Source organism: Sparus aurata, chromosome 1, assembly GCF_900880675.1.
Source record: "Sparus aurata chromosome 1, fSpaAur1.1, whole genome shotgun sequence".
Classification (NCBI taxonomy): Eukaryota; Metazoa; Chordata; class Actinopteri; order Spariformes; family Sparidae; genus Sparus; species Sparus aurata.
This window is the reverse complement of record NC_044187.1, coordinates 14,468,481-14,491,348: the sequence shown is the minus strand read 5'-3', so window position 1 is coordinate 14,491,348 and position 22,868 is coordinate 14,468,481. Positions and strand designations below refer to the sequence as shown.

At 38.8% G+C, this 22,868-nt stretch overlaps 1 protein-coding gene across 13 annotated transcripts in view; it reads right to left on the bottom strand.

Annotated features, from left to right (window-relative positions):
• Positions 1–13,298: 13,298 nt before the first annotated feature.
• The window catches only part of gab1 (GRB2-associated binding protein 1), a 53,726-nt gene continuing 44,156 nt past the window's right edge, over positions 13,299–22,868 (bottom strand). For 6 of the 13 annotated variants that reach the window (XM_030419751.1, XM_030419790.1, XM_030419819.1 and 3 more), the window contains 6 exons: positions 22,470–22,770; positions 20,219–20,311; positions 18,764–18,857; positions 17,976–18,099; positions 15,524–15,652; positions 13,299–15,162 (listed from right to left, as the gene is read on the bottom strand). In XM_030419751.1, coding sequence (XP_030275611.1) covers positions 15,004–15,162; positions 15,524–15,652; positions 17,976–18,099; positions 18,764–18,857; positions 20,219–20,311; positions 22,470–22,770 — 900 coding nt within the window. In that variant the 3' untranslated portion in view covers positions 13,299–15,003. Of the gene's footprint in view, positions 15,163–15,523; positions 15,653–16,974; positions 17,051–17,975; positions 18,100–18,763; positions 18,858–20,218; positions 20,312–22,469; positions 22,771–22,868 lie in introns of those variants that run through there. The other 7 variants (XM_030419848.1, XM_030419770.1, XM_030419801.1 and 4 more) reach the window with 5 other exon arrangements.

The window sequence follows — 22,868 nt, the reverse complement described above, 5'->3', positions numbered from 1 at the left end:
TCATTTAACTATCAAATGAGAGAAAGACACAACAGCAATACCTCACATTTAAGACACTTAAAACACAGAATCCAAGGCATGAAAAAATACTCAAATTGATTTATCAAATTCAAATATACTGCAGACCAATTCCAATACCTCAACACATTTGCTGAGCCCAAACCAAGTACCTTTATGCCTTACTATTTCAGAATGACACATCTGATATCTGATATAATTAACTCTGTTTACTGAAGTAAGCTAATGTAGAAATCATTCAACTTTAATTTTATTATTTACACCTGTTCTTTTCCTACCGGGACATGTCAAAATGTCCTCTTTAAAAAAAAAAGGTCATCAGATACCGGATCTCTTTCAAGATAAGAATATTACACTGACATTTTTGTGAGGCAGCACTGGGGTATATTGTGATTTATTGTGTCAGAGTGTGGCATATCCAATCAGCATAGAGACTTTACATCAAGTTCAAGGTCAGAACCCACTCATTATGTGAAAATCCAATGCCAACAAGATCTGTACTCAGTTCAAAGACAGTTTACCATGATTAAAGCTGATCAGCCCCTATCACACCCTGTGACAATGTACTCTTCATTCAAAACTGTTCTAACCTGCATACTGCAATTCTGGAAGCGTGCAGCAAGCGGTCCAACACATTTGTTGACGGTCGCTTGTTTTTTTGCCCTCTTCAAAGTGCCACAGTGATGTGTGCAACTCAATTTCCAAATGGATATCCACCGTTCACCAGCCATGTTTTCTTTTCAGTTTTTCAGTGAGACAAGTAGGACATAGTAGTAGAAAGTATAAAAGAAGCAATTTCTATTTGTCTTAAATACAATGTGCACACAATTGCTCATTTTTTATTAGCTTTCATTTCAAGTCTAGACAAATCAATAATGCAATATATTTGCGTCCACTTCATGTATGTCCATAGACTGCAATCCAGAGCTGAAAAATGTATTTATCTTTTTTTTTGTGATGCGGGAGAGACATGGCAGTAAAAAAAATATACTGTTAAAAATGGAGTCAGCAAGAAGAGACTAGACAAAGGTTAAGATGAAGGTTCTTTTTGTTTTATTTTATTGATTTTTCATTCATCACCCCAAACCTACAAAGCAATATACCAATTTGTTTTGCTTGAATCTATTTGTCTAGTCTAGTCTTGTGTTAGTCTTCATTTAATCAGTTTACACTGGCAATAGACAACTGTTTTGCTTTATCTTATCATTCTGAAGTAAATACGGAACGCACAGTGGCATCCCATGTAAGACTCACTTTCATATGCTATTCAGCCTGTCGCCAGGCAGGAATTTTCCCTGAAAAATTAGGGTTGAAGTACGGCACAAAGACACCAAGTCTGCCGTTGCACAACCAAAACAGGAAGTGGCATTGTGGTCACTATCCCCAGGTAACAGTGGTACAACTGAATAACTGTGGAAACTCAACACTACAAAATAAAAAGAACCCACTGATGGAGGAGGCAAAGAAGGTGAAGACGGAAAGTGATAGAAATCGAAGTAGAACAAGAGTGAACATATAGGCATTCACATTCGATGGAGAGAGCTGGTGTTCCATCAAAGTTTGCTCCCCCTTACCAACGAGACTCAAGGCGGTCATTCAGAAGTTCTTTAAGATGTCGTGGGTGTAACAGAAGGACAATGCATGTTGGCAAATCAGCTGTGAACAAGATCAATGTCTGAACTTTAAAAAGGCAGATAATGATTTCAAACTCCAATGGGAGGAAATTATGACTAGAAACTGTTTTAAATACGAGGCTATTTAATGAGGCAGCAAGTTACTTAGATTATTATGATGTATGGATGAGAGCAAATAATTATGTTATGACTGAATTCAACTCATATTTGTAAATATATGGCATTGGGGAGGAAGAATGTGTGCAGATAACACACAATGGAAAGTTTAGAGTCTTAACAAAGGAAACCCAATGAGAAAGGGACAGCAACTGTCACGATATCACGATGCATCAAAGCCTTCTCACTGCCTCAATGGGCTCTTAAAGCTTATCAGAGCTCCTTTCGATAGCAAATGCAGCCCAGTCTCAAAGTGAATTGCTGATTCTCAGTAAACTTTTGACAAGGCCTATTACACAGATGGATAGCTGTTTTCACTGGGAAAACACGGCACCAGCAAGGCACCGTCAAAAACACTTCGGGCAGCTTATATCTGATGAGGTGTCAACAAGAATTGCGACATCATGGAGTGCTTTTACCTAATCACAGCACTAATGATCTACAATGTATAAGTGTTAGGATTCTGCTTTGTAATACAGTTTCCAGCTCATTACAGTTTCTCACAATCATCTCTACAGCTTATTCACATTAATTGATTCAGTAATCTGCATAAATATAATCTAAATTATCAATATATAATGAATTTACCTTGAGAATCTCAGTACCAATGGGAACATTAAAGTCACTGGAAACCCACAATAGCCTTCTAATCAAGGAATTTAGGGTCTCATGTACATAACTCTAATGTCTAATTTCCTGATTTTCACAATCTGGCATAGTTATGCTAACACATTTCTTAAAGGGATATTCCGGTGTAAATTTAATCCATGGTCTAACACACCGTGAAACTGTGTTAGACTCCCTCTCGAGAGATCAAGTTAGCAGACCGCTAATTTGCGGAGTTTTATCAACCTCAGAAACGATCGCACGACAACAATACATTGTAGTAAATGGATCCAAATAAAAACCGCCACCAAAAAGCCACAGATAATACTCAGAACAGCACCAAACTTCAGCAATAGTACAAATAGGGTCTCAGCACATAGTCCGGGGCATTAAAACTCCACTAGCTTAGCTGGATTTCAACTGAAAAGCTGACAAAATGTACCACTCTTCTGCAGCAGCTTCCTGTTGACGGGAAGTCCCGACGAGTCGATTACCGAGTGCAGTAGAGTTCCGCGGCTCATGAATGAAAATGTATGATTATGACTCCATGGAAAAGCAATCAAAGTTCTGTGTCTTACCTGCCAGTTTATAACAGTTATTATCGAGAGCGGACAGGGAAAAGAACAGAATTGAGCATTTCTAACCGCACTCGGTAATCGTCGCGTCGGGACTTCCCCGACTCGGAAGCTGATGGAGGAGAGTTGAAATCTGTTTTTAGCTTCCCAATAGAAATCCAGCTAAGCTAGCGGAGGTTAGATGCCTTGGATTGTGTGCTGAGACCCTTTTTGTACTGTTGCTGAAGTTTGGTGCTGTTCTGAGCATTATTTGTGGCTTTTTGGTGGCGGTTTATATTTGGATCCATTTACTGCAGTGTATTGTTGTCGTGCAGTTGTTTCTGGGGTTGATAAAACTCCGTAAATTAGCGGTCTGCTAACTTGATCTCTCGAGAGGGAGTCTAACACAGTTTCACGTTGATTTAGACCATGGATTAAATTTACACCGGAATATCCCTTTAAGAAAATGATGCAACTAATTCTGTGAACCAATCCTGAATTATCCCACATAAACAGGTGCAACAAAACCTCTCTGCTCCTGTTCAATCTGCCCACTCAGTCTGAGCTGACAGCTCTCTACATAGTCTTTTGCTATTTACTATATATCAACTATATTTTATCCCTCTCTCTCCGTCTGTAGATCTCTCTCTCAACTCTTTATCCCATCACGCTTTTTTATGATGTCCCTGGGTATACATCCACAGAAAACTCTTGCATATGTAGTGCTCATTACCTCAAGGCTGGTTCAATAATTTTGCCCATAAAGCTATGGATTTTGCAAAACGGTTAGGCTACTTCTTCCAGCTGGTGCTGGACCCACTCACTCTCTACTTCAGCCTCACCTTTTCAAAACATTACATATCCTTGATGTTCTGTCTGAACATGGAGACTGATGATGTAAGTGGCTCACCATACGCAAGTATAACTATAAACCTACTTAATATGTGCATTAATAGACTTTATTTAAGGTTATCTAGTGTTTGGATGTTGTCTAAATGAAAATACGATTTCTGTGGATGCTTAATGAAAGACTCAACTTTGATATCATGACTTTGTGTGTTTTTAAGTACTACTGTTACTTCTTAGCTGTTTATAGTCAACAAGCCTTACAGACATGACTTTTTAATAACTTAACAACTTCCCTGACTTAGATTTTTCCTGACAATAATGTGCCACAAGACCCGCCGACACTGTGCCAGCTTGGTGATCTCCAGGATGCTGTGTAAGACAACCGGCTCCACAGACGCACAGCTGACGCACTAAAAAACAAAAAGTGAAGACAGAGGCAGAAACAAATCCAGACACATCCAGACACATCCAAGACCAGACACAAGGAGCCAATCTGTATTTGAGTCAAGAAACTCCCACAGTAAGGGCTCTGGAGGCAGACAAGCCCATGCTATCTTCAGGCAGATACTACACCAATATTAACTTCTCATCTGAGTCATCCCAAAAAAGGATATAATCTGCAATGTTTACTATAAGAAAAATCCAATTGATAATTCCCTGAACTGCTGAGCAACATTTAGTCCTATTGTGCATGAGGTGACTGATGTTGGCCTAAGCATTACAGTGCATCATCAGGAGGGATAAAATTAGAATTATCTTCAGGCAAATTTCTTAAGCTATTAAAAATTAATAGCACCTCGTTATACAACATAAAGTTAGTATCTGGAGCAATGGAATTGTGCAGTTATATCCTTGGTAATATAATAATCATCAGCTCAGTTAATGGACCTGTGCAAATGTGCAATAAATGCAGTGAAACTGTAGAGTGGACAATGACGCAAATCATAAGCTGAATTACGATTCCCCATTGAATCCTGCTTTCTAAATACAATTACCACTCTTTCCAATACAGTAATGGTTTTACTGCTCCAAATCTCTACTGATGACATCGCAGTAACACACAAAACCTCAATCCTCAAGCCTGCCCAAAATCTGATTAGAGCCAGCTTTGGTGAGAGCGAGAGAGCAAAGGAGAAAGGGGGGTGTTGAAATCACTCACTTTTTTCTCATCTGGCTCATCGCCAGGAAGTGGGATCCATGGTATAATGTCAAAGACAGGGCACGGGCAGGCAGGTGAGGCCAAGTACTTGCTGAGTGATAGGGACTTGACCAGGAACAGGAGGGTGTCTTTGATATAGAAATATACAGAAAACATAACCAGAAAAATGTTCTTATTTGTTCCTGTACAGTACAATCTGTAGTACATCTGCTCCGGCCAGGGTGGACTACTGAGTCTTGAATATTTAAACAGATCTACACAACCCTGTGCTTAACATCTTAGTTAACAAGTTTCACAGAGAATCGGGCACAAAAATCTTGTTAAAGTTTGTCAAACCACAGGTGTATTTTTTAAATTCTACACTGTAGCTTTGGAGGGGTAGTGGTCAAGAGGATATTGCTGTATGGCTGACTTAAAGAGTTGGACAAGGAGGAGGAATTGATTTTGTCTGGGGTATCTGCATGCCCATATTATGTTGCAAATTGTTTGAGATTCATCCCCGCACCGGCTCAGAATTAATCAGATTAGAGGTTTGAAACAGAGAGGAAAGGGGAAAAGCTGGAGAGGCAGCAAAAGAAAGGAAACTGGACAGATAGATGGCACATGGGCAAGATGAGAGGTTGACTGGGTGGGTTGAGGGTTAAGAGAATGACAGACCAGCTGCCAGAATTAGAAGATGAGGGAGTGCGACAGATGCGGTAAACAGAACTATGGATGCCAGGAAATACTGAAATTAGATACATTTTATCAGAAGTACCTCCAAGATTCAGGATATTTTTCCAGAGATACAGGTATGTTTGAGTAGAGTTCACACGAGTGTCAGACAGAAATATAAAAAAGGAAGTCAACAGAATACACCAGCCCGCCAAAAGAAATAAGACCCACACAAAGAGCATCTCAGCAAAAGTTAAGGTTAAAACCTGGAAGATATTTTTTCCAAAACAGTAACCACAGCTCATAAAAACACCATGAAGTTGAATCAACACTTAAGATGCTCAGAAAATGGAAGATTATAACCTCAGGATGGTAGGATTCATTGCAGGGCTGCTGTAGTAGACTGCATTAGTTTTATCTTGGTGTATCAAATAAACTAACCTAATACCAGCCACCAAAATACACCTAATTTTTATCATCAAGGTCCATGCATAATTACCCGAGAAATTAACAATATGTTGAAAAACAACCCACCTCATAATGTTAAACAAAGTGAGAAAAAATTCCTGCAGGTGTCACTTTGTCTGGATCCACACCAAAAGTTGGCAGGGTTCATTCTTCTATATTCTAATATATTGAGCATCCCTACAATTCGCATAACCAAGTAATTGATTTGAGTCATTGTCTACATGAAAAGTAAATATATATTTTTTCCAACTGTAAAAATGTGCACAATTTTTAGTTTCCTAAAACAGTAAGACACATTTCTAGGGGCTTTAAAACCACAATCCATAAAGATTTAAATTTTTCACCTTGGGCTTTCAGGAATTTAAATTAGCATTTTATTGACGTTGACCAAAATATTGGTCAAGAAAATAATTAACAATATAATTGATGATGAAAATAATGGTCCATTGCAGTTAGGGTTGCCAGTTTCAAAGTACACTGCGGTATGAAAATTGACAGTTATCACATCATGTAAATTTTCTTATTAACATTATTGAATATTACCATATGATAGAATGTATATTTCAAGTTTTTTATTTCCAATTATAAAGTTCTTGTTCATTTGTGAAACCCATCTGTTTACATTAGTTCAAGGCTCATTGTCACTGACATAATATAAGAATAACTGTATAACTATACCATGAAACTGGGATATATTCTCAGGTGGTTATCCTGCTGTGAATATCTCATGTGATTGGAAGCCTAGTTGCAGGACCACTCTAAAGAGAGATTTGAATTGTCACATTGTGATTTTATATTTCCTTTTTCCTATCTGTTAAAAGTCTCACTCACTACAAATCTTTGATAAGATTTTATCAAAAAAGCTTGTTTGTGATATGTTTATATGATGAAGTGAAGTTAACAATTTCAGCTGTCATTATCATATTTTCTAAACTTTAAACTATCGGTTTCACTCTAGTTGCAGCGGAGGACACGTACAGCTGCCACTACCTCATCAATTAACCGAAGCCCAGTGATGCCTGCTAGGGCAAACATGCCTCTTGAGGAATGCTCATTTTCAACACTTACAGTGTGTTCCCCATTAATATGACACGCATCTGCATAATTTACTAAGGCCTATAGTGCTGACTTTTCACTCATACTAATGGTGTTAATTAACCAGGCATGATGTATTATTTTGAGCATCATGTACACAGCACCTTCAATTGCTTTCTTACTATATGGCATAATGAACCCATGTCTTTGTTCCCACCCACATTTAGGCCAAAACACACAGCAGCTGTCCCTAGACATGTATACCTCTGTAACTGGCCCCACAAAACAGCACCGCAGACCATCGTACAGACTGCCCCCATCAGTCTAGGCAGAGGTCCAAAAGGACTGGCTAGGCCCAATAGGCTCCCTGCTGACCAGGAACAGCTTCTGAGCTCGCCTCATAATTATTCTGCTGGTTGTGTTGAGAAGCCAGAGACGCTCTCCCTGCTCCATTACTCATACACTGCCAAGGATACTGCATAGAGGCTCCCCTGGCTGCACACAGCTACAACTGTAAAGGTAGAGGTATACGTGTAAACAAACAAGGCACTCTCAAGCTGTATTTTAACTTGAAACATTCCCCACATTATGACACACAGATAGTGATTAAGATGCTTCTCTCGCAACAGCTTATAGCTTTTCACCGAATGAAGGATAAAGTGTTTTTATTGGCTGAAATGCATATGCACTTATGCTTAACAAGATCTAAGGTGAAATGACCACCATTAAAGGAAAAGTTCACCCAAAAATGAAAATTCAGCCATGCCGATTGAAAGTCGGGTAAAGTTTTATAAATCACAAAACATTTCTGGTGCCTCACAGCAGAACAGTGTTGTAGTGATCTCCTTGATTCTGACTCTTTATTTATATTATAATGTAGGGCTAATGTCAGTAAAATCGATTAATTTGAGTTTGTGGTTTAGGACGATTCTTCAAAAATAAAATCAATTTTCTCTTTAACTTGCTCTGTTGCCGCTCCCCATAGACTCCCGAAGCTCATAGTAAGCTCTACCCTCCCCCCACATTTACTTTCCACAGAGAAACAAACACAACATGGCATCAAGCAAAGTGTCCGTTATAAAAAGGGCACTGTCTCGTCAATAGTTTGGTTCTGCGGAGTCGGACCTCGAACAAACCACAAAAAACAAACCCAGCGGACGGACCCATTTATTTCAGCATCTCAAACAGACACATGCATCACAGTGGGAAACTTGCTCTTCACTAGGAGATGTACATGACCGAGGCAGCCCACAAACATCTGCTAAAAAGCAGCTAACATTAATCATTGCGTCCCGTGTGAGAAGTAAGGGTCCCGGTGGACGGCTTTTACAGATGCAGTTACGCTGCATATCGCCTAAGACACGGTGCCCGTATAAACAGTGGAAAAGCCGGAGGTTCATCTACACGCTGAAAACTTTTGACCCCAGGTATATGTTACGAAGCCACAAGAGGCAGGACACAAGCTCGTCTTCCTTGCAAAAAATGTGTAAAAAAAAGACAGCAAGCACACACCTCATGTCCTGTACATCTATCCATCTATGCAAAAAGACAAAAACACAAGCAAATTAAGAAAACATCTTCACCAATTTGACAAAACGCGAAAACGCGCTGCAAAGACCACAATGCAACACATTAGAAAAACGCACTGCAAAGACCACAATGATTTGTGTTGTGGTCTTTTTCTAAATGTGTTGTCAAATTAATGAAGATGTTTTCTTAATTTGTTTGTGTTTTGTTTTTTTGCATGTGTTTTCTTAAGTTGTAGTGCTGTGACCTCTCAGGGCCACTGAAGCAATGCAATGCATGCAGATGTTTAATTTTGTTCACATATTTTCAGGGGTAAACAAAAGGCACCTTTTGCAAAATAAAGTAATGAAAGTTATGTTAACACTTTATCAATACTAATATGGAAACTGATCTGTTTTTATAATAGCAAGCAATCTGACATGTTTTTAAATTTTGTTTACGAAAGCATTTTATAAATAAGGGACACATTCTTTTCAAAAGGATGCACTTATTTTTTCAAGTGAGTTCAAAGGTGCACTGTTTACAATGGCAGGGCAAAAAAAAAAAGCATTAAAATAAATGCAATGCTTTAAATAATTTCTTTTTCATTTAAAGATTGTTTTTGAGAAGTAAAAAAAAACAGTGTGATTTGGTGTGAAAAATTCGGCGATTCTATTTTTAGGCCATAACGACCGGCCATATTATAATGACTTAAAGAAAGGTGTCCAGAAGGAGAGACAGCATTTGAGAGTGTGCTAAATGATAGCTGAAATAATTGTAACACAATATGATTTTATATAAACCATTTCATATAAACAAACTTGAAAACATGCTCATGGGTGGGGATATTTTCTTGAGGTTCCCATGGTCAAGAATTAGATGAAAATAACCCCGGCATAGGCCTTGATGATGACATTATCAGTAATCTAGTTCCCACACATCAAGCATACAAATCAGTCACTCATGTGAACACTAAGAAAGCAGCAATACAAAATTAAAACTGTCAAATGCCATATGCTAACCTGTCAGCACATCAGCCACATCTGACACAGTGACGAGAACAATTTAAAAATTCCATTTGAACAGAGCATGAAGCCACCTGATGGCAATGTTTCACAATCTGCTGTGTGTCATAGTAATAATTATAATTCCATCCCAATATGAGCTTTAATTAGGTTATTTGCAAAACTATTAAAAAGGTTACATGCAGGCAGTGCAGTGAATGACAGACTTATGTAGGATGGAGTACATCTCATGATGTGGAGTACTACAGATTTATGGGATTAAATGTCACTGTGAAGGCAGTCAACCCATATGTTGCATCTGAGTAAACTAGAGACTTACTTAAATAAATATAAATATAATACATAAATCTATGATGATTAGCAAGCTGAGGCAGTTATGCGTCAGTGCTGTTTCCCTTTTTACAAGGTAGGTGTAGACATATCACCAGGTTAAAATGGGATCTACAGTGTATAGATAGCACTACAAACTAGGCATACATTAATCAGATTGTTTTGTTTAGATCTATCACAAACAATATTGTTGTCGATTGAGTGAACTAATTTACTATTAATTTGAATAGTACCGAAATTCCGGCTTGGTGCAGGGCTCAAATCATAGGAGTGGCAATTTTTGATGAAGGTCAAATGTGTCACAACACAACATTATAAATGAACCATTGCTGTGAGACCCTGGCAAAATTCACATCACCATTATTTCCATTTCTTTTTTTTTTTTGTAAAAACAAAACACAGAAATTATAATTTCCACAAAAAACGTGACACATATTGTAATATTCGTAAACAAAAAATAATTGCAATTTGATAATTACTGGTATTTCTTTTGTTGTTGTTTTTGTATGGCTCATAATCCAGCCCGACAACAAGAGAGAGAAGATCGAGTCACCTTGACATCGCATGAACAACAAATACAGTCGCTTCCTTGTACACAATTGGTGGTTGATTTGCATAACGGGGATTTGTGAAATCTGCAACCATTTACCTTTCTGTGCCTGTACCTAACATTTAAAGATATTCAGTAAAACACAATGGTCCGACTCATCTGTTGTTTCTGCCCTGCTTATTGGACAATTTGATCCCAACCCAAATAAAAATCTAGATCTTGCTTTACTTGCATCTATGATATCTCCCCAACAGCGACATCTCAGACTAACTTCTAGATTGAGGTAAACTAAAGCTGTCAATTTATTTAGTCTGTGGTCCAACAGGTAAGTTAGGACAATGTTAGTGAAACTGTTGATCAATGAGTTGACCTATTAAAGCATCCGACATGCATTTTGTATTTATTAGATGTTCACACTTAAAATGACATCATGACAAAAACACAAATTGTGTGCAAGCTAGTCCATGAAACAGGAGTTTTCTACTCAGAAGTTATTGTAAACGGACATTGTGTTTGTCAAAAATATCTGAAATCTACTTAGTATATCTTTGGACCCCGTCATGGGAATGTTGTTTCAAAGAATAACAAACCCTGTATTTTGTGGAAGTAAAAAATCTGTGGGAGATCTGGTGCTTTAGGAAGCAAAATTAGGCGAATGTTGGTTAAGACAAATACAAATAAACTTAGAGGAGTCACACAATAACCCCAAATAACCCTTATGGGGCACCCTTGAAGAAACATAGATAGTATACAGTACTATATTAAAAAAACACCCACATATGGACACCTAAATTACAAACTCGTGTTTTTTGAGGTGGTCGAGAGCCTCACTGCAGTAACCTGGGAGAACAGTAGCTTGGCCTGTGAAGTTCATGGTGAAGAACTGGCAAGTGTAATTTAGGCTGGCAAAGCACTGCAGAGCCTCAGACGGCAGGACGTCAAGGAAAGTCACTGCACTGAAAGGGGTGTGGGCAAATGGAAAAGCATATAGGCAAAGTAGAGCCACATAGTTCTTCAAACAACAGCTCCATCTAGTGGTCGCTTCAGTAAAACTCAAGGTGACTCATGCTTTAAATTGCTATTCCGAGAATTTTGGCTTAGGGGCATCACTCCCAAGACAATGAGCTGCATAAAGCTCCATCATGAAAACTGTAGCAGAAGTGAATAGTAAGGTGAAGGGTGAAAATACACTGAATCCTAGTAAAACTTAGATGAAAACAGTCTCTGTGATACACTAGAGAAGGAATACTGCTGCCCTCTGCTATTTCTGTGAAGTTAACAGTGAAAACAACTTTCAAGATATTTCTGGCAAATCAAATCTACTCACAAGGTCCAAAAAACATTGTTTTTAACTAGGGATGAGGGCCATAACATTTTATTAGTAGAATAATCATGCATGAGGATACCCAAGAATATCCTCATGAGTAAACTAAAAGCTGTGTGTCCTTTCAGTGACATAGAATGTAAGGTAAAGTGATTCCAGTATGCTGTAGTGCAACGTTAAGACATGTAAGAAAATCTTGATGATACTAATGTGGATAACAATTATTTTGAATAGGATAATCGTACGATTAAATATATATTTCCATGCCTACTTTTAACTACATGAAGGCTAATTCTCGTCATGTTGTTACTGAGAGGTTTTGATTGTTGTCAGGTTTACAAAAACAAATGTAAACGGTGATTTAAAACGTAGATTTTACACTTTTGTGAAAATACAGCTGTTATTTTCAGGGTCAAGAAGTATTTACTTTTATGAATTTGGTCGCCATGTTGTAAGTCAGATAGTTTTTTGTAAATGATAGCCAACAAGGAAAGACAGAAAAAAACTTTCCCTTGATAACTAAATGTATATATAAAAAACGACTGTGTGACAGAGGTTCGGTTTATTATTTCTCATGCAATTACATTTCAGACTTTTATGTTACATCGAAGTTGGCTAGTTTACATTGGAGTCACATTAATGCTAGTCGTCTCAAAGACAGAAAAGTTTAAATTAAAAAGCGAAATTAATCAGATAATGCTACCGCTACACGCCAAAACTAGTAAAATGCACTTACCAGTGTTTGAAGATAGTTTCTTCTTTGGAAATGAACACAATATACTCCCTTTGCTGTATCATGTAAATTAAATTCGAAGATTATAAGCCAGCTCTGGATGTTATGTCTTAATTGCATATGGAACAAAGATGGCCGCCGGAAGTGGCATAAAAACTCCTCGCCTGCTTCCTGTATTTTATAAATTATATAATACAGACAACATATGCAAAAAACAAATGTATTTACCTGAATGACATGTATAACCATTTTATTTGTGTTGCTACCTTTTTTTAAGTTGTAGAAGTCAAAAACTTAAAAGGACAGTTAAAAAAAACTTTATTCTAGAGTATAGCTGTCACACTACTTAAAAATCTTAGGGGAAACCAGAAACACACAGACGCCAGCTTTGTGTGATCTAAGGCAACTGAAGACTTTGGAAGTGCTATGATTAAAGGAGCAGTACTACAATTGTATTTGGCTAGTTATCATGTGATTGTCCATTGTAACTCCCAAACTATCAGCACAGAAGGGATTAAAGACATGTTTAAGCCTGTGTGAGGAATGGTATCATTTTTTTTAATGAACAGAAAGAAAAATGGAAACAAATGGACACTCACCACACACAGGAAATGATCTTATCTTCGATACTGGATTATTTTTACTTGCCATCTATTCCTTTCATCTTCTCATCATGGTGTAAATCATAGACAACACATGCATAAGAGGTTGGATTTTATTTAGTCCACTTTTAAAATTTACATTTTCTGTCGCGATTCATTAAAAAAGATAAAGCATCATCAGCTTTGCAGACCATATCACAAAGAGACTGCAATAAGGAAAAGAGTGAAGTAGAATGAAGATGAACTTAGTAGGCACATTTTTCAAATGATACATGTCAATCTAATTGATGGCAGAATATGTACAGCAATGATTTTACCTTGTAGTAGCACATGCTTGGGACTTCTGAGTGAGAGTTCACAGGTTAGTAAAGCACAGATCTATGCACACATGAAGACTTTTGCATTGTCTATAAAAGATATATCAATTTGACTACATGAGGCAGTCAATTTCCCCAAACTGTATGCAAGTTCAATTTGAAATAAATTAAACCTAAGAGGTGAGAGAAATGAGGAATATCAATGAACATGTTTGACTAATTGACCGGCACTTGTAAAATTAAGCATTTTAACAGACTTTAGCAAATGTTCCTCCATATGAATCACGAATACTGAGCTAAAAGTAGACATGACGTCCATCTGATGAAATAACTTGAGAAATAAATTAGAAATGGATAGTTGTATTAGTATGCATTTATAGAGTACCTGATTTTCTCTCTCTCTAGCCTAAGTTTGATACCTTTGCATAACTTATAGAAAACCTGTCATGTTCCTTTAAAAACTCACAGTAATTCATTCATTAATCACAAGTCCTGATACCACCAAAGACGGGCACAGGATTCTACCCTGCAGAATCCACATACCTTCGAGTCAAACACGCTGGATATTCCATACAAATAAAGGACACTTTTCCTGTTTATATACATAACACTTTTGTACAGTCTTTGCACTTCCATTATAACAGATTGAAGCATTTCCACATACAAAGTAAATGGAAAATCGAATCATGTTCACTGGATTAAACCTTGAGTAAATCCAAAGCTTAAATTGAGCACTTGGTTAGATGTAAAATGAAGTTCAACTGCCTTTGCATTGAAAGAAAAAGTAATAAAACTCTGACAATTTGTTGTACTGGGTTATCTTAGTGATTGGGTCTTAAGTTTGCCTTTGAAACAGACCGGGGTCAGTTTAAGCAACGATTTTAAGACTGACCTGTGATCAGCACTCATGGAAACGTAACCCAATTAAAAAAAAAAAAAAAAATCAACACTGCTAACCAGCTCTGCTAACTAGCAGAGTGTTGTATTGATGAAGTATCGTGATCATGTTATCAAGTGATTTCACTTACACTCCAAAACAACATCAAACAGCATTATAATTTAAGGACGTGTTTAGTCTGGATCAGCTCACCAGCAATTGAAAGGTGAACAACAGAGAGAAAAAAGAAAGAAAGAAAACCAATCCAATAACAGAGGCAGTGAATGTTCAAAGTTTGTGAGTCTGCTTAAGTCAAACCCTGACGACAAGTCCAGTCGTTCCACCTGCTTTATTCTGCATACAGCTTATTCCTGGCTTGCACCCCTTCCTACAACTGTACACAGTGCTGTCCTCGGCCGCACAGCAGTGTAAACTAAACACAGTTGAGTGGCTATGAAGCTCCACTGGCCCCTACACACTAAGGATCTCACTGAGGTGGAACGTGATAGCTGGACCATCCCAAAGCACAAACCACAGCCTACACTAGTGTAAAAGGCCCAGCGGTTTGGAAGTCTGGAGGGTGGGTTGGCGTTTGGGGCCACAGGGTCACTTGGGTCCTTTTGAAGGGGTGTCTGTCTCTGTGGATTGGCGGCCATCGTTCCAAGCCTCCCGGGTGCTCTTAAGGGCCTGTGTCCGTTGCTGGTCCACAACCACGTAGTCAACACGCTCATCTGATGCTGCCATGCCAGTTCCGTTGCTTTTCATCTAAAGAATGACAACAAAGGGTCGGTTAAAATTCCTAAAACGGCAGACAAATTGGCAGACAGTCTGCCCAAAAAATAATTACGGGGGAACCTGTAGACTACGGCCAGATGTGAAATAGCTTTTGAATTTCAACATTTACACCATTTTAACAAAATGTTGCATTGAAGATAGCCATTTCTTTGCACAAGATCCTCATCTGGGAGGCACACTAGCTACAACTCACATTATGTCATCCAAGGAGGAACCACACTAAATAATTTGTCCGAAGACCATAGCTAGATCACATTATTGGTACGTTAATATAACACTTAATCGTACAATTTACAAGTGACTCAAGATGTGGGGGTTAACAAATTCCTACCTTCCTAGGTGGGGTAGACTTGCCAGGGTCAAGATCCAAATCCAGGTACTCCACCTGCTTGTCTCCCTTCGGCTTCACCATAGGGCTGCTACCACCATCCGCCGTCATGGGCGCACTAATCTTCACGTTCTACATAAGCCAGGAAAGGATGCTTTTACTGACAGAAGAGGGATACCGAGGCAGTGTCACATTGAAACATAGCTCTTATTTTAACACAAACTAGCATTGTCACAATAACCAACAATTGTTTGCCATGATGGCAGGAGATTTCAGTGACATTTGATTCACCAGAAGTTGGTATTTTTTACAAAGCATCTCCTGCCAGCAGGAGCAGCATTCAGCGCCAACTTCAGAGGATTTATCTGTTATCGCCGTGTTGGTGTTGTTCCTACATCAGTAATTGTAGGACCAAGCCATTGTGGCTTATGGGTTTAGTACAAGACTTTCAACGTGGAGACAGGTTTGTGTCCTGTTTGGAACATATATACTGTAGACTTGTAATTTCTACAAGTTCAATGATCAATTTTGTTTATTTGCCTTTTTTGTTTGTTTATTTTTTCCAGTTGCCTGTTGCAGATTGGTTAGGTTAAGGCAACAAAAATATATGTTTAGGTTTAAGAAAACATGGTTTGGTTAAAATAGACCATTTCACAATGTTAACCACATGAGAACAGATAGCATATTTTCCCATCGTTTTCTGCCATTACAAAAATGTGATTGGTCAGTTGCATTGATGATCCTGGAGTGTCAACAATTACGATATTGAAGGAACAACACCAGCATGGTTATATCAGATCGTGTAACTTCAGAGAGTACACAAACAAATCATTTGTGACAGGCACCAGGCTGGCAAGGTTTGTTGGCTGAAGCGTGGATGCACCACTTCACTGATAGAGCCAACAAAAATGGGCACCAAACCAACATGCCAAAAGTTGGATCAAAGCTGTCCAGTGAAAAAAAAATCTGCAAGCAACTCTGATTGTTACATATTTGAATATGAATTTTCAAAAGGTTTTATCATTCAGATTGCAGTTTATATCATTATTTGCTTTATGATGCTTTCCACAGTTTTATGTTAAAAAAGGCGTTGATTCATTGACAATAATTTGTGGCCTTTAAGATTAGTAGACAAGGTCAAATTTCTGGCATTGTGACAACAATAAGGTACATGTTGGTCCTATGGATAGTGTTAATTTCTAACTACAAGTGGAGTGGAATTATTATAACTACAATGGTGACAGAACTAGGACACACTAATTGTAGGGAAGTGATGGTAGACAACATCTTAAAATCACTGCAAACTGTGTATCCAAGCCACAGTTTCTGACTGGTGTTGTGAAGTGATAGTAACACTTGCTGAATTTCTGATCCAATGATAACATCCCAAACTGGTAGCCTCTAGCATTCCGACAGGGTAGGCCATGCATGTCTAACCTGGCAACCCTGCTCACCTCCTCTATGTTGTCAAGTTCCTCCACCTCCCTCTTTACAGGGGTGATGGGGACTGTGCAGTAGAAGGACTCCTCTCTACACAGAGTGAGAAGGAAGTGGAAACAAAGGAAAAGAAAAGAGAATAACAGCAGATGGTCAAGAACAAAATGCAAGAAAAAGAAAAAGGATAAAGCCAGAGCCTGGAGAAGCCAGAGAAATTAGAAACTAGGGAGAAAGGAATAAATATGAGTGATGAAAGACCAGGAAGTCGTGAGACAATATCAAAGCAAATGTTGGAAAAAGTTAAGTTGTTACAGCAGGAAAAAAAAACTGGACAATGGTTCATCTAATATGCAATTTGTAAGAGAAATAATCCCTCTTGACAGAATGATATCCCATCAGTTAATTGGTGAGTGGTTGACACACCCGATACTAATCTGGGTACATCAGCCAATTCTGTTATCCAAAGACATTACTGAACAACTCAAATATGTGAACTCGATTCCATTTTAACCAATGCCCAAATCACAAAAAGGGATCTCCTGAACAACAGTAAGGGTCTTACAAAATGAGCATTTTTTCAAAGAACTCAATACCTGAAAAGCAACGGAACACAAATAGAGAATAAAGGAAGCATAGCAGCAGGACAAGAAGAAACTGCAAAGAAAAAAATGGTGAGGAGTCCGTCTGCAGCAACCAGTAATTTCCTCATACTAATGTATGCTATAAGAAATGGTAATTCTGCTACCATTAAAGCCTAGCATGTTCACGGCCGCATGGTGTTCAACCCTGAAAACTCTGTCGCCCTCATTCAAACTTGTGAATTTGTGGGAAATCTGTTGTTAAACCTTACTTTGTAGATATCATAGATAATGATGTAAAAAAAAACCACATCACGATTAAAATCAAATCATCCATTTAGCCATTTTTTCCATAGATTTGAATTTCTGTGATTTGAGTATTAAAGAAAAAGGTAATCATGCAACTTCTTATAATTATAGGACAGTTGTGTGTTACATACTGGTTCATCTGTGGACATATTAGAGTCCATGGGTACATAATTCTCCTCACACTCCTCGGAGTCAGTGCTGGAAGCCGTACTATGCACTGACGGGGGTCTCGTTGGCATTGGAAACCTAGAGAAACTGAGCAGCATTCACAATGTTTACACACTGACTTCCAGGCAAATGCAGTCTCTGGTGAGCATAAAATATAATACAAAGATAACAGACACGGCTATAAACCACTGCAGCCAGATGAGTCCCTGCAGCACTAAGCACAGAAATAGACCTCAACCCAGATAAGCCAACAAATGGCATTCAATGCAGCGTAGCTCAGAGGCACATCCCAGACTGGTTTGTATGAGCAGTGCAACTTGGGTCACAGAGTGACTACAGTAATGAATGACGTGTTAGTGCCTAATTCTTTAGTTAACTGTATACTATATGAACTACAAAAAGGGAATGTTCACACCAAATGACCCTTTTCCTAAAAACAGAAAAAATAAAGAGACATAGCCTACATCCAAACATCACCTGCTTTAGTCACCTAGAGATGAAGTGCAGCAGTTTATTCTTATTGTCTCATGTGTCATGCAATAAAATCTAATTTTTTCATCAACTTTGAAAAGCACTCCACAAATCCCAATAAAATGTGAGACACAGAGCCTCTTCTGAGACAGCCTCCATTACTTTACTTCAAACTACAAAATAACCAAATGGCTGATAGGAAAGTGGAGTAGTGTGAACACACCCTTAGTTGTTAGCAAAATGTAGACTTAGGAAAGACTTCATAATTTCAGATACTTACTCCCGAGCGAATGACCGTGTGACAGGTGAGCGGACAGGCGTACAAGGCTCCTCCCATTCAGGCAGTGGTTTTATCTCCAGTGGAGCGGGTCTTCCTGAAGCAAGGTACACATACCTGTCAGTCTCTGATTAAGACATATACTTAAGCTAGATAATTGTAAGGCTGATAAAAGGTCAGCAGTAGAATAGGTTGGGTAATGTTAATCGAATAGAGATAATCAGCCTATGTGGTTTTACTCTTGTGGGTTGTTTTTAAAAATTTTGAATATACAGAAAAAAAAGAGAACTGTTTGTTTCGTTAACTTGTACAGTTATAATGCGAAATTTTATGATGATTGTCGTGTTTTTTATTTTGAACCAAAAAGGAAAACAAAACTGCAGAAAATTCCAAAATCTGGGTCTAAATCATAATGAAACAGTGCCAATCCCAGTAGACTTTCAGCTACTCAATTGCATTTCTCCCTCCATTTCTCCCTCTAACTTCTATCACCCACAGTATGTCTGCATCACAAGCTGATCTTGTCTACTGCAAACTGTGGTGGGAACTTTGTTGCAGGTAAACAACAACTCCTGCATGTGTGTAGACATGGAGTCTGAAATAATTGAAATCTCGTTTGAACCAATCTGCTTTCTTTGAGAACGTAAAAAAACAATAAAAAGAAAACAATGGCCCTAAAGTACAGCGCAAAACTGTGTACAGTGTAACAGCTCACATGTTATCAAATCCCATTTCACAGAACAGCTCACCATTAATGCTTATTATCCTTGGCTTCTGTCACTAAAGCATAGGAAATAAAAATATAAAAAGGAAGCCACTGTTCACAACCAAGAGAATGATTATGGACATTTATGCGTGTCTCTCTTTCATTAGATGATATCGTTGTTCAATTTCCTCCTGAAGAGGTGTCTGCTACTTTCCGGAGCCGTGTGAGGGTTTTTATGACAATATCTATGGTGGCTGTTACATCTGACCGTATGTTTTGTAAGTAAAGTACTGTTTGTGAAACTGCAAACAAAAACATTAAAAGAAATGTTTGGGAAGAGAAATGTTAGGAAGTTACTTGGTTGACTGCACATCAGAATGAGGAGTTATGTAGGTAAGATGGTAGTTGTAGTGTATTTCTAAAAAGGTATTCAGTCATGAGTGTTCATGAGTGAAATATACCATGCATGAAGTACACACTCATCCACCTCCTGCGGGGATTTTAAAAAATTAGACTGGATTAATGCATCAGCTCTGACACCCATGTTATATTCATCAACCTATTTGGGCAGCTGAGGAGTTATTAAGGTAAACTTGAATTGATTCTGGTCTGCACACAGTTAATCTCTTACAAAACCAGCAGAAACAACAAAAGTCCAACAGTACACTATTGATAGCATGCAAAGAGTCGAGTTAAAGTTTTGGACACAGAATGGAAAGTTTTCAGATGGCAGTTCAGTGTGGAGTACCTACCCTTACGTCGTCCCCTCGGGAATTCACCTACGGTTTGAGAGTCGGTTCGCTCTAAACCGACACCTTTTGCTCTTATTATTTTAGGACTCTGACCTGATTGGTGAAAGAAGACTTTGCTTATTACAAAATTTTTGGTGATCACAAAATGAAGCCCTATGGTAACAACTGGCCTGCCATGCAAAGCAAAAGACGACACTTTGCCGAACAATAAAACTACACCGTCAAGTACACCCAATCACCTTTTTTGTGCAGCACAGTTATCAAGAGAATGATTGTCATGACAACAGCAGACCCATACTGCCCAACATGCACCTCACTCCATGCACCACGACTTCCCACACAAAGACTGACATCACAGCTGTGCATGCACGATGAGCTGTGTATAAGCACTGAGAGTACACTGAGAAATCACGTTGAGAAGAGCACATACAAATCTGCAGAGGAACTTACTGAGGAGGCACATACGCCAGCTCCTTTTACATTAACACACTGAGCACAACATTTTCCCGCAGAGCTGACGAGAGCAACACCAAAATGTGCCACGATCTCAAAGTACGATCAATTCAGGGGAAGCACATATCACAGTGTTAATAAATTAAGGACTGTCTGCTGGCCTTGACCACAGATGTCAAAGCCTTCACAACATACGGCGGGAACACCAAAGCAGAGAGAGTGGAACAGCACACATGATGAAGACGGCTGGTAGTGAGTTGAATTAGTACACAGCACAAATGAATTTTGCATGGCTCATGGTAAATAAAGAAATTAATTATACCCAAGAGAAAATCAAAAGGAGCATGTGATATTCTACTCATTTATAAAAGGCATTTATTCACATTTTTTATAAATCATGTCACTGTTTATCAATAGTGATGTTACTAACTATGGTGTACTTTTCATACTTGTATATACAATACAAAGAAAGTGAAAGTAGTTTTGTCCATATTTGGAATTCTCTCTTGCAAGCAGATCCAAGTAGCTCAAATGATGACATGATGCCATCAGAAAATGGAAGACAAATTCGGAGGGTTTCGAGATGGCAAGTTGCAGAACTTTATTGAAAGTGGGTTCTAGAAGGCAAACTTTATTCTACGTCCAATGGATGAAGAGCTATATGTTGGAGGATTCTGTAACAATAATTACACATTTTTGAAAGCAGATTTTTTTCTTCCAACCTGAGTTTTTATTTTCAAAATAAATGTATAAGCCTAGAGTAAACTGAGATTTTAAGAGCTATTAGTATCAGTTTTTATATCATAATCACATGTTTACAAGACAATGTAAAGTCACTGTTTGTCAGTCCAGATCCAAGTTTCAATTTGAAATTTTGAGTTATAGTTGGCCTGTAGTATAGCATATAGCAGCCAGATGAGTTGGACTAATATGAATCTTTTTATAACTCATAGTATTAGTCATAGTAGTCTAGAGATGGCTGATGCCGAATTTGGAGATGACAGGCTCAAAGGTCACAGAAAAAAAGACCACAGGTCAAGCATAGGAGGATTCCCCTCTGGGAAATGCAATACTCCGTCACATGTTCCATTTTCTTCAGTGTCAACAGCAGCCCTGGCTTTGGTTGGCCTTTGTGATGACTCCCTGTCTCCCTGACATCCTTCAATTTTCTTCCTCTCCCTGCCCATTGCTCAGCCTTTCAATCTGCCCAGATTGTAATTCCCCTTGCTATTAGGTCTTTCATCAAAGAGATCCATTCAGATGGCGGGAACAAAGGGGATGGAGGTGACCACTCCAGGCTTCAGTCACTCCATGGCACAGGGACCAGCCCCCTCCAAAACGGTCTACAGGGCCTCTTGAGCTCGGGGACAAAAGTGCTTTTGACAAGGAGCTTACTGTGTTGGGTGTAAGAGGATGTAGCAGGCACTAAACTAATTTATCAAGAGGTGAAATAAGCTGGTCGAGGGCAGACACAGAGGAAGATGACAGTGTCTGATACACCAGACAAACCAAGACACAAAATGAGAGCAAACAATTTTCCGCATTAATAATGGCAACTAAAGAGTGTAATTTTGTACAGATGGCTTTATGACCATGAGCCAGCACTGTGAGAATAGCAGCTGAGTGTGAGACAAAGCACGGTCAGTGGTTGCATTAGTGAATACTGGGCTGAAGGACATTTAGTGCAACAATAAACTGCAGCACACATCAACTCTGCAGCACAGACTCTACAAACCTACAGATTATCGATGAACGGCGTCACAACTACACATGCATGCACACCCACTGCCCCTCTCACCTTTGCGGTCAGGTTTGAGATTCCGGTCCACAGGTGGGGGCTGACAGTCGCTGATCATTGGCCTGCGAGGAGGGGTCTTGGGACTTGAGCGGAAGCCCATATGGGCAGGTGGGGGGACCTGTTTTCCGAGGGAGGAGAACTCCATGGTGCTAGGGGTCATGGGCACATAGTTCGCTTCATGCATCGGCTCTGACAAACTGCCTGAGTGATGGTGTGACGGGGAGTTAGCACTCATGGGTACATAGTTCTGGTCTACCTCTTCTGTGGACTGGCTGCCCACTGGCATCATTCCTTTGTTTTTCTGTGGGTGAGAAATCATACATACATGTTCACAAACAATAGAACAGATATAGCAGGAATGAGGCTGCGTCTGAACTCAGGTCACGAGGGAACAAGCAA